At 33.9% G+C, this 13,089-nt stretch overlaps 1 protein-coding gene across 1 annotated transcript in view; it reads right to left on the bottom strand.

Annotated features, from left to right (window-relative positions):
• The window catches only part of Trdn (triadin), a 322,095-nt gene that overhangs the window by 25,792 nt on the left and 283,214 nt on the right, over positions 1 to 13,089 (bottom strand). Inside the window, exons 26-29 of the mRNA XM_051175313.1 lie at positions 12,553 to 12,613; positions 10,567 to 10,614; positions 8,680 to 8,727; positions 4,524 to 4,568 (exon numbers count right to left, since the gene is read on the bottom strand). Of these exons, the coding sequence (XP_051031270.1) occupies positions 4,524 to 4,568; positions 8,680 to 8,727; positions 10,567 to 10,614; positions 12,553 to 12,613 (202 nt within the window). The remainder of the gene's footprint in view (positions 1 to 4,523; positions 4,569 to 8,679; positions 8,728 to 10,566; positions 10,615 to 12,552; positions 12,614 to 13,089) is intronic.

The raw sequence follows: 13,089 nt of genomic DNA, 5'->3' as shown, positions 1-13,089 counted from the left end.
CAGTGTCCAAAATCAACAAAGTAAATTGTAGTTCATGCTGGTGAGGAAGTGAAGTAAAGGGAATATTTATCCCTTGCTAATATGCATACAAACTTGTACAGCCACTTTGGAAATCAAGTATGGCAGTTCCTCATGAACCCGGGAATAAATATACAACAAAGTCCAAAGGACTCAACATCCTACTACAGAGACACTTGCACATCCCTGCTCTATGTTGCTGTATTAAAAAAAGCCAGAAATTAGAAATAGCTGATATGTTCAACAAAAGATGCATACATAATGGCAAGGTGGAACCTATACACAATAGAATATTACTAAACTGTTTTAAAAAGTCATATATTCAGGTAAAACACATGGAGCTAAAACAAATTCCGAGTGAGGTAACCTAGAACCCAAAAGACAAACATAGTGCGTATTCTCTTATATATGGATATTAGCTGTTTAGTAATAAATTACTGGGTTACATATGGAGTGTGGCATGAGGGGGCAGAAAAGGCTCTTCTGAGGAGAAGTAAGTTGTGTAGATACATGGGGCAAGGAGTTAGGAACAGAAGAATAAAATGGAGAAGGTGAAATATAGGCAGGGACAGTTAAAACTAAGGACCACTTGAGGTCATATGGGAACTTACTATAGCTGAATCTTCTTTAAAGATACGCATATAAGAAAGGAATCTAAATGTAGCTACCACATAATGTGGAAAAACCCTAACACAACACCTTTTTTTTTTTTTTTTTTTTTTTTTTTTTTTTTACATGAAATGAAGCCTTCTGCCTCCTCTAGTTTGAGTTGTCCAGAGACACCCCAGGGAACACCCCCAATCAATCAACCCAGACTATTGTCAAGGTTATGGGTTGTTCTCTACAAACTGTTGGTAAAGCCATATTGCTGAAAACAATGCCTGCATAACTCACTGAATATGGAGAAGTCAAATCGCTGAATACCTATAGTCTTCATCCCTATTAATTAGTGTTTATGGTACTAGAAGTTACTCTTCATGCTATTAATGGAGAAAACTAAACACGAACTCTGTTATTACACCTTTGACCTACAATGGCAACTTGATTGCAAGACACACTGATGTAAGAGTGGTACTTAAATTTTGGGAGTAACTAAACGCTATCTGGTTGGATTAAATACCCACTCCATGAAATGGAAATTATGGCGACCCTGCTCAGAATTCCAAGAATCTGAGACTAGATAGGCCATAGGTCTGAGGGAAAACTAAATATTATTGCTCTCCTAAAGACAACATTCTGCCATACCTTAGTGCATTTTTTTTTTCTCAGCCATCATTAGAGATGATTCCTCCTGAATCTTGGTACAAATGCAGACTCACAAACTGGACAGTGCACACAGTGAGAGACCTTGTAACAACCAATACTAAATGGGATGTCCCCATCAATTCCCTTCTCTGCAGGTTCGTGAAATAATACAGAAGAGGAGGTATATAAATTGCAAGATCCAGAGGGAATGAAGGACATGGGAGAAAATAAAAAGGCCTCTACATACAACAGGACTTATGCACATATGAACTCGAGAGTATGACAGCATGCGGAGATCATGCACAGGTCTGAGCCAGAAGGGGTCCCAGTACTGAGAAGGAAAATAGACACAGGCTCCCATCCCTAACCTAGAAGCTATGTCTAACTGATAACCACTTACCAAAAAAAAAAAGTTGGTTTATTTTTTTCCAACCAATTCTCACTGAGTACACAAACCACACTACTTAAGGTTAGGCTCCATGCCCAGCAACAGAAGGCCAAGACAAAATGAACTCAATGTTATTTTTTTGTTTGTTTGTTTGGTTGGTTTTGTTTTTGTGTCTCGGAATGCTTTGACTGGACTTTTATTTTTAAAGTTACAGTTATTATGCTTTTATATAATACTTTCGATTTTGTTTTTTATCAGATTTTTGTCAGGAACACAGATGTCTGTTTCTTTGATTCTGTATGTGTTTCTTTTCCCTTTTTTTGACTATTTATTTTTTGTTTGTTTCTTTGTTTTGTCCTGTTTCTGCTTTGGTTTTAGAGAGGGGTGGAGAGAGAGGGAGAGAGAGAGAGAGAGAGAGAGGAAGAGTTTGTATTTGGATGGGTGGAGAGGTGAGGCAGATCTGAGAGGAGTTAGGTAAATGGAAACTGAAATTATATTATATGAAATAAATCCATTTTCAATAAAACAAGAGAAAAAAGAAGGTAGAGAAGGAAGAGGAGAAAGAGGAAGAGTTCAAGGAAAAGAAAGACATGAAATTAGGGGAGAAGAAATTCAGAATGAATATGATCATATGTATGAAATTATCAACAAGTAAACTTTTTTAAAGAAAAAATAATCAAACTCTAGATAGTCTTTATTCAATTTGCAAATATTTATTCCTAAATAAATATTGGGTTTTTAAAATGCAAGCACTTTATTTTTTACAATGACATTTGATTATTATTTGAAACATCAAGGCATAATTTTTAATTATTAAAACCAATGTTCCAAGCATTTAAATATTGAAATAAAAGGCTAAGAATTAGTTGAAGATAATTGAGGAAAAGTATTAGAAATATTGAATTATTAATTTTCTTGACTCACATTGTGGCTTTTGCACTAACACTGAATGAATCTTCACACTGTGTTTATTGAATATATCCTAACAATTAAGGAAGAGGGAAAAGAGATGAAAGTACCTGTGAGTTTACAAAGGTTTGTTAATTTTTATTCTATATTTATAAATGTTTTTCTTGCATATGTGTATGTGCACTGAGTGCATGACTGGTGCTCTTGGAGGCCAGAATAGGGCATTGTACTCCCAGGAACTGGAGTTATGGATGTTTAGATCTACCATATGGGTGCTGAAAATAGAATCTGGGTTCTCTGGAAGAACAGTCAGTATTCTTAACTACAAAACATCTCTTCAGTTCCATACCTATTTGCTTTATCCATGAAAAATTGTGTTAGCTACATAGGCATGGTGAATGAAAACATTTTGGACATTCCTAATCTATCCTAATAAAGTGAGTTAGTCATAACCATAGGCACATATACTCTGGTGTTAATAAATAGAACATACCATTTATCTTTTGTCAGTGAAAGTCTGATATATAAGTAATACTAATAATAATAGTTTTATATTAATAAACCTATTTTATATTTAATTTACCACTAACGGACATTGTAAATTAAAATCTCACAATAGAATATTCTTTTTTAAATTGTGTATTATTAGTGTGTGTGTGTGTGTGTGTGTGTGTGTGTGTAATTGCACAAGTACTATATAGCACATAGATGAAGGTCAGAGAACAACATTGTGAATTCAGTTTTTTCTGTTCTTTAACTGTGTCCAGGGGATTGAATTCATGTCAGCAGGAATGTGTATCCTTAAAGTTCTAAATGATATACTTACTTGGAGATGGTTTAGGCTTATCTAAAAGGAAAAAAAATAAAAACTGAAAATGTTATATCATATACACTATGTACATATAGTTAACTCTTTATATTTTCTATTTTGCTATTATAAATTGGAAAAACTAAGAATATATTATAATAGAGAAATATTTTATAAGTCTTTAAAAATATTCCCCAACATGTGCCTATAAAATAGGTATATTATTTGAGAATGTTGATTTTCTTGGTTTTCTCTTCAGCAGAAAATATTAGCTTTTATTGGATATGATATGAATACTTAAAATAATGAATTTCTTCCTACTTATTAGGGGAATGGAATAAAAGTTTTGCCACTGTCCTTTCTGGGAATGTATTAATATCCACTAATAATTTGAATTTGCCACATTATGAGTGAAAAGTTACATAAAAACACAGGAAGATTGAATGTATAGTGGATGAAAATCTACACATTTTAAGTACATTTCCTTTTTCTCCAATACAGCATGCCTTCTAAAATTATTAATTATAATATTGTTTAGTCTTATGTATAAGCTCTCCTTATTAAAAAACAAATATTTCATTATAATATGGGATATTTTTGATTGGTGATTGAATGTAGAGTGAAAACATGAGAAATAGTTTTCTCAGTTGAAGTCCTTTGTTACAGCAAATAAGGCAAATGAAGTAATTCATATCATGAAAATCAGCAATATTATAAAATAATAAAGCTCATTGTTATAGATTTTAATAAATTTATTTCAAGAAAATATTTTTATTAATTTTCACAATCAAATTTAAAACATGTAATGTTAAATAATATCTTTAAACCATATAAAAATGTTCCAGTTCATGAACATGATAAATGGCCATAATAGCTACCTTACTAAATACCAAAAATTGTTGACTTGTAAGTCATAAGAGCACATTAAGTTTGCTAGCTTCTCTGTATTATGTAGTATGCTTTGATAATCTTTTTTAAATTATTATTATTAGTTACAATACCATAGCTCTACTGTCATTTGAGACAGGTTATAATCTAAAACCCCAAACTAAACAGTACCCATAAACAAAACAAAAAGTGCCTACTTCATTTTTAATGTTCAGATTTAATAACCATGGTGAATAAAGACATCATTGGCCACAGAGCCAGGAATACCTGTTTTTATAGACTGGCGCTCTTTTTCTTGGGGTTCAGCTTTTTCTAGAGAGGAAAATGAAGATTCACAGATGTGAATATTCTTGGAGCAGTGAGTGCCACATTTCATGTTGGCAAACAGTCCTCACTTGTGCATATTCCTAAAGCCATTTCTATGTAACTTGTAACATAGTAAGTCTACTGTCAAAGAATAAATTATAAACAGGGTTAGATTCATTGTCAAGAGACCCTAAAAATGTGTTCTCTCAGCACCTGAAGGACATTGCCAGGGTACTCAGTCTCTCTCTCTCTCTCTCTCTCTCTTTCTTCCTTTTTATTAATTTAAGTTTGAAACAAGGTTGTTTTACATATCATTCCCAGTTCCCTCACCCTCCTATCTTCCCCTATCACCTCCATCAAGCCCATCCCCCTTGTTGCTCCACAGGGAGAGTGAGACCTTCCACAGGAATCTTCAAAGTCTGTCATATCATTTAGAGCAGGACCCAGGCCCTCCCCCATGTGTCTAGGCTGAGAGAGTGTCCCTCTATGTGGAATGGGCTCCCAAAGTCCATTCCTATACTAGAGATAAATACTGATCCACTACCAGAGGCTCCATAGACTGCCCAATCCTCCTAACATTCAGGGGGGTTGGGCCAGTCCTATGCTGATATTCAGTCTCTTGATGGCCTGTGGCTTGAAAGGAAGGAGAAGCAACAATCTGAATAAACTGCTTTGTTCGTGAAGGTTGCCATTTCTTGTAGCATCTACCAGACTTTTACCTCAGTCAATCTTTTACTCCTTCTCTGATGTTTCTGTCTTCAACTTTCTTTCCATATCAGAAAGAATTTCATTCTGGACATGGACTCTTGCCTTGTTAAAATGCCTTACTCTGGGGTGTACTACACTTCATACCCCTCCTCATTACCCTGTCTTTCAGATCAAGCCAGAAATATCACTGCTTAATCTCAACTGGATCCAGGATGTAGCAAATGGAAGCAAAATTTGTGAGCAACAGACACCTTTCTAAACCCTGTGAAAATATTCAGAGTAGGTACTGCTTCCACCAAACACAGAATGTCAAAGTCCTACATGGTGCAATATCTTAAAGGGAAGTGAGAATATTTGGAACATCAGCAAAAACTATAGCAGGCCACACTAATGACCTCCAGAGTTATTCTTGGGGTGTTCCCAATATGTATGTGTTTTTCCTTTCCTTCACTCTTGACCTTAGAAATTCTCTTTAATTACTGCTATTTTTCTCCAACATCATGTACCAGCCAGGGAAGAAGATAGAAATATGTGAGAACCTACTCCACATGAAAATAAATTATAACCTAAATTTGATGCCTTTCAAGAATAGAGTCCCATAAACCTAAATGTTCAACATTCATAGAAAGGAATATATAGAAGCCAATATTCCGATATAAAAGAGTAAAATAAAGTGGCAGACAATGACAACACACACATACACACACACACACACACACACACACCTACCTCCTAGGCCACCAACATAGCATCCTACCTTCTCTGTCACATTTGTTTTTAGATCTTGTTATTTCATTTTTACTCAGTGGTTAAACATGCCATGATTTAATCTTAGATTGTGTTCTACAAAGGCATCTCCCTGAATAATTGTGACACAGTGTTAGACTTATTTACCACTGTGTGAAAATGAATAAATGTTCACAACCTCCTGAATTCCAACAGCATCTCTTAAAATATCCATCATTGTAATCTGTGTATAAGGATATGATCTCCGAAGGTCCGCTCAAAGAAATTTTGCTGTTTTAGTCAATAAGTGGCAAAATGCTTGTAAATTTGTGGTTTTCTAAATGCTAATCAGTAATAAGCTTAAAATATAAAAATTCATAAATATAGTTAGTAACAAAATTATCCTTTTAATGTTTCCTTGCTATTCACTATGTAAATTTGCATGACTTTTTTTTTAACCTACTTCTTGTTTCAGTGTTTTATTACCTGTATGGACTTACTTTTTTATTATTAATAATACTTATAGACCTTCCAGGCATTTATTCCATACAAATATCATAAATCATTGACTAATAGTGAACCACAAGAAATTTAAATCAAAGACATAAAACAACATTAATTTATCACTTATACAGAAATTTAGTTATAATCTACACTAAAAACAAACGAAAATAAGCTAATTGTCAAAATGAAGTTAGTAGGTTATTTTTGGCTGGTTTATGGCTTCACTTTGGAGAACTAAGTGAAGTAGACAGCATACTGATGAGTACTAGCCACAAGAAAAATATTTCATTCATACCCATGTATATTTGTTCTTAGCTTACACTGTTTTTTCAGCTTAAAGCAAACCTGTTATTTCTGGGCACTATTATGTTAAAAATGGTAAATATAATTTTTCATATTACTTAGTGAAAACTGGCTAAATATATGAAATGCTCACAACATTAATTATAATCTGTGTATTTGGAATACAAATATGTCAAATTAGTTTTTTATATCCTTAAATAAAATAGATGGAGATACTCCAGGCTTAACATTGCACTATGAAAACAAAAGGAAGATTACTGGTGTTTTAAATTTACTCAATGGTAAGAAGATACAGAAGAATGGCCATATTTAATGAAGTTAAGTAGTCTCAGGACAGCCTATAATTTTTATGAGTTCTTTTCCCTTGAGTTCTGTTTTCTTCCACGAAATATTTGAATCCTTCCTAACTTAACCTTTCACTTCAAGGAAAGGATACTTCATAGATGACTTGTTTTAGAACAATTATGTGGAATGAAATGTGGTTCACTGAATAGTCAAAGGGTTGAGATTTCTTCTAGGATTCAAAGAAAAGTGAGAAGCAGGTTGAAGACATCACCTCAGAATAACTCAAAAGCTTAGTTTGTCTTCTTGAGAAAGTCTTCAAAACAGAAGAGAGTGTGAGTCCTTTCTCCACACCTGAAATAATGGGAACATGCTCTGTTGATCAGTCCTTAGGAAAGACCTCTAAATATATAAAACTGCCCAACTGTCTGGGGAATGAAAGGAAGCACAAGAGTTCATTGTGCACCGAGTTCTGGGATTTTGTTATATTTTAAAATGCTATTTATTAGTGTTGCATGTACCTGTTCTTGTTTCTCTGTGTATCTCACTTACACATGCACACACAGAATCTCTTTCCCACACAGGCACATACACAGAGACAGAGAGATAGATATGAAGATAGATAGTAGATAGACAGACAGACAGACAGACAGCAGATGATAGTAGGTGCATGATATAGGTAAATAGACAGATGATAGATTGCTGATACACAGATGATTGATAGATGGTAGATAGTGAGCAGGTGAGTGCATCGTGGCGATAAGAGGACAACGTTTGGAAGACAATTCTCTCCTCTTATGTCATTGGGGAATTAAGTTCAGGTCATCTGCTTGTATACTAAACATGTATACTTTGTAATCCACTGATTTAGATTTCCATAATTTGAAGATTTGAGAAAATGTGATTTGAAATATAATTAAAGACCAAATTAGAATACATGATAATTAATATATATTTTAAATGGATTTCCTAATAAGTTATATATAATTTTACTAGTCACATTCTAAAAAAAATGACATTAAGCCATTTTAGTTACTACTACCCCCAATGAAAATTGATTATTGTGAAATTATTCAGAATAATTCAGACTTTTACTATTTAGGCTTTAAAAATATTTATGATTCACCCATGAAGATTTCTACTAAACAAGACCTGAAAAGGGCAAACATTAGACTTGCTAACATTTCATGGGGGGGTCTCTGGGATTTCCACCCCTACACTAGGAATAACTAGCAACTAATGGATGTTGGCAGAAGGAGAATTAGTCTCTGTCAGTGATGAAACCCCATTAGTTATCCAATTTCAAGTCATCATCCCTATATAAGCAACATTTAATGGAACCAGAAGGTTGTACTGATCTATTTATGCACATGTATATATGTGTGTAACAACAGTAACCAAAGAAAAAAGGTCACAAATATATGAATGGTGGGGGTATAGAATAGGTAAGAGGAAGGACAGGGAAAGAGGGAATGATGTGATTATATTTTAACTTAAATTAAAAATAAACATTGTACTCACTTAATGCATACTTATGCATATCTATACATACAAAATTGATCTAGAATAGAAGATTATAAGGGAATCTCTTTACCTGTCTTTTCTGCTGTAATAGCTTTGACCTGCTTGAGAACTTTTTGTTCTGTGATAGGAGAAAATATTAATACAAGCAGAAATTTCCAACCAAGCATTAGAAAACCATCATGCATTGAATCCTCATATTTCTGTTTGTTTAGATAACAAAATTTAAAAGTTGGATTTTCAATGAAATAACAAACAAGTCCTTTTAGGCTGAATGTAAGTACAAGGAGAAATGCCCCAATAGAGATCTCCCCCATAGCTCTCTTGGTGAATTTTTGCAGACTTAAATTGTCTTCCATTCTGTACATATCAACCTGTCCCTATTTCTTGACTGATTTGACAGTACTCACACACAGAGAGGTATTGCTATAAGATATATGGGCTTCTCTCATTACTTTATTACAACAGGAAGATCAGTTATGAACTTTCTTGTGCATATGACACCCTAAAAGAAGGTTTTTCTTAAAATAAAGTGATTATTTCAACAATTCATACAAAATTCAACTCCAAATGCATCATTGGTTTTGAGAGCACTGGCCAGTTAAATATCATATGAAAAAAAGTTTCACTGGATAAAAGAATTTGAAGGATATGAACTTCATACTTGAGCTAGAATTGTAGCAAGAAAATAATTTAACCCATTTTCTCTGTATTTCACCTTCAGTATATATATAGCATATATTTAAGAATATTTAAAAATGATATTTCATCGTAGACTTTAATTATGACATTCTATTTTTGTTGTTTTATTTCTGCCAGTATGGTTGTCATTCCAATCTCTCCACAGTCTTGCCTTCATTTTACTACTCTTGTGTTGCAGTATTTTGGTCTTGTATATATTCATATATGTAATGGAGGGAATGGTCTCAAATAGATTAGACTGGATTTAAACTGGCTAAGTAGATGAAGATGCCTCTGAACTACCAATTCTCTTGTTTCCAGCTACCAAGTACAGGCATGTGCATATGAGGCCAAACTCTGTGGGGTCTCATAGTTTTAAATTACAGATGAATAAAATCAAACTGACTGAAATCCATCACATGAGGATTTTTTTATATATTAGCCAGGTGGTAGTGGTACACACCTTTAGTCCCATATATATATATATATATATATATATATATATATATATATATATATGCGCAAATTATTTCGTAAATTTTGTTTAAACGAAAAATGTTTTAAACTTCTCAAAGCATCAGGCTTAACTGCTTTCACAGGACTGGGTAGTGTTTCTGGCAGCCTAGGGTGAATAGAATACTGAGACCTGAAAAGTCTGAAAATCAATTTTGTACTGAATTAGTGCTGAAATAAAAACTCAAAATTTCTATTCTTAAATAAAATATAGCTACTAAGCTGTAAGTTCTGCCTCTTTGTTATCATCAAAGTACATTGTTTCACTTCTATTTTCTTAAGAGCAAAAAAGGAAAGGGGACCAGAATGGAAGAGAAAAGAGGGAGCGGAGGAGTCAGGATTAAATGTGCATCTCTTCAACATACTTGGAACTTGAGAAGTCTAAGGTGATAGGTGGCAATGTAAAATACAACTTTTAAAAAATTGTCTTCTTCCAAGGTGGGAAAACACAAGTCCACATGTCGAGTCCATTTACCTGGTTTCTGACTGGGATGCTCTTTACAATAAGCCCAGGTTTGCTGGGCAGGGGAGTCAGGCTGTCTATTTAACCCTACTGTTAAATAGGGTTAAATAGACCATTGTTAAATAAACCACTCAGTTCAACTGAGAGTCGGATGATGACTAGGATGGGAAATGCTCTTTAGAAGCTGATGGCTCAAGGCCTGAGTTACCACAGGTGACTTTAGATCTGACTCAATAGTTTTCCTTTTGATGTAGGCAGAACAATAGTCAACAATTGAATAAAGCAACACCGCTTGGGAAATACCTGGTTTGCCATGAGGAACAATTGGCTCTGGTTTGGAATCATCATGTTCTGAAAGGAATAAAAAGATATATCAGATACTTTAAAGTTCTCTAGTATAGTACACAGGAATATTCTCTATGACTTAGGCCAATGATTTATAAAATTGAAAATAATGATTGTTCCAATAGGAAGTTTTTAAACTTCTATATTATCCCATTTCCTGTAAAAGACAAAGGATTTGTTCTAGACAAACAGTACATAAACACAAAACTTTCTATTTACATTACACCTGCAATTTTCATATCATAGGCTTTTGCAAAGCATAAGATTAAACTTTACAATTTTGGAAATGGAAAATAATCTTTAAAATGATTATATATGAGAATTGCAGGAGACACTGATATACATACTGCGTATTTGGACTTTGTCAGATGGTGCTGAAAGGAGAAGAAGTTAATTAATTACCTTACAAATGTAATGTTTTAAGTTATATTATTTATAACTAGCTTTAACGTGCTCTTTATTTTTAATGCTGGTTCAACAGGTATGTATGTGAGCTTGCCACCAAACCTGATGGGTGACCCAAGCTTCCTCCCCAGAACCCACAAGGTGGAAGGAGTGGGTCAGTTCCCAGAAATTATCCTCTGAACCCACACACACACACACACACACACACACACACACACACACGCACGCACGCACGCACGCACGCACACACACGCACACACACGCGCACACACACACACACACCTCTAAAGAAATACGTGTAACTTTAAAATTAATGCTAATGTCTGGTAAAATGTACTCATCTCCAATAAACAAAAAAAAAAATCAGAAAATAAATCACAAAAGGTAGATAGACTTATAAGCTCTGATGCATGCAAATATAATATTTACAAGAGCATCCATACACAAATTATGATTGGTTGCCAGATAAATTACAATGAGGATGGGCTTGGCAATGCTGTACATGAATCTAGATTTGGATTCTTAGATTAGTTAATATTTAAAGGGTTTGCCACATCATTTTTCAGAATGATACATTGGCCTCTATAGAGCTTGAGGGCTGTTGTAAACTAGCCTCAGGTGAGCAACTAGTTGGTACCACAACTAGGACTTAATCATGACAGTTTAAACTAAAAGATGTCATCCTGTTTCTAGGTTAACCTTAGCTGTTAATAAAATGACACAGTCTAGGATGATTTCTTAATAGAAATACTCAGAGGGTTGCAAAAAAATTAGATACTGTACAGAATTTTAGCTTCAACATTTGTTGGCTTGAAATTATTGGAAAACTAATTATGTGAATTTGGCCCTTTGAATCATCTCTGAAAATATTATAATATAAGGATAGCACTTGCTGTGGTGCATGCTTCCATAATGATGAAAGTAACTGTGCAGTGCCCAGTCATACTAAACAGGTGTCTTATTGAGTTCTAGCCATTGCTCCACTCATACTCAAAAAGCCCATGATTTTATGAATTTGTGACTCTGGTGAGTAGTGACAGAAATTAAGCCACAAAAGTGACATGATCATACTTGATTTCAAAACACTCAGAAGAATAAATTCTAAATCCTGGAGTCATTTCTAAGTTATATAAAATGTAGTGGCCCTCAACCAGTGGGCTGTGACATTTTTTGGGGGAGGTCATATATCAGATATTTGCATGCCAGCTGTTTACATTATGATTTATAACTAGTAAATTATAGTTACAAAGTAGCAATGAAATAATTTTAAGGCTGTTTGACACCACAATATGTGGAACTGTATTAGAGGGTTGTAGCATTTGGAAGATTGAGAACCACTTGTATAAAGCCATACTCTAGATATACCCTGCCAAATAGAAATATTAATTTTACTAGAGTATCATGACACATTATTGGACAATATAAGGTAGAAAATGACAAGTAACTATGTGGCTGTGGAAATTTTGTTGGGGATCAGTGATATTTTCAGTCTAAGCCTGAGGGAAGTATGAATTTTGACACTATTTAAAATACTGTTACCTGCTTTTGCTTCCTTTTTAACTTGTGGCTCTGGATGTAGGGAAAAACAGAAATAAATTATCTTAAGAGTATAAACTAAAGCACAAATTTGTCATTGCAAATAATTTGCATTTGATTTTCTCAATACACAGTGAAGAATTTTGCTAATGATTAATTTAGATTCATAGCACTTTGTTAAGGAAGGATTATTGAATACAGTAAATAGAAACTCCCTGTACACTTGTCTGTCATTAAACTGTTGTTTAAAAATATGCCTCTGGTGAACAGGTACTTAGGAGTTGATTTAAACCTAAACTGTCTTCTCTTTTCAAGCTGATTATAGTAAGAAATAGCTCCAAAATAACATAAGATAAATCATTTCAACAACAAAACTGGAAGAGATTATCTGAAATAGATCTAATTGATAACTGTTTAATTTAGGAATTTAGTCATATGCTATTAAGGCTTGGATGTATCCCCTAAAGAAAGATTGAGTCATCAGCATCAATATCTAAAAAGTGGGATTATTTGGAAATTGGGTTAATGCAGATGTAATTA

Source organism: Phodopus roborovskii, unplaced genomic scaffold (assembly GCF_943737965.1).
Source record: "Phodopus roborovskii unplaced genomic scaffold, PHOROB, whole genome shotgun sequence".
NCBI classification, from domain to species: Eukaryota; Metazoa; Chordata; class Mammalia; order Rodentia; family Cricetidae; genus Phodopus; species Phodopus roborovskii.
This window is presented reverse-complemented; position numbering and strand designations above follow the sequence as displayed.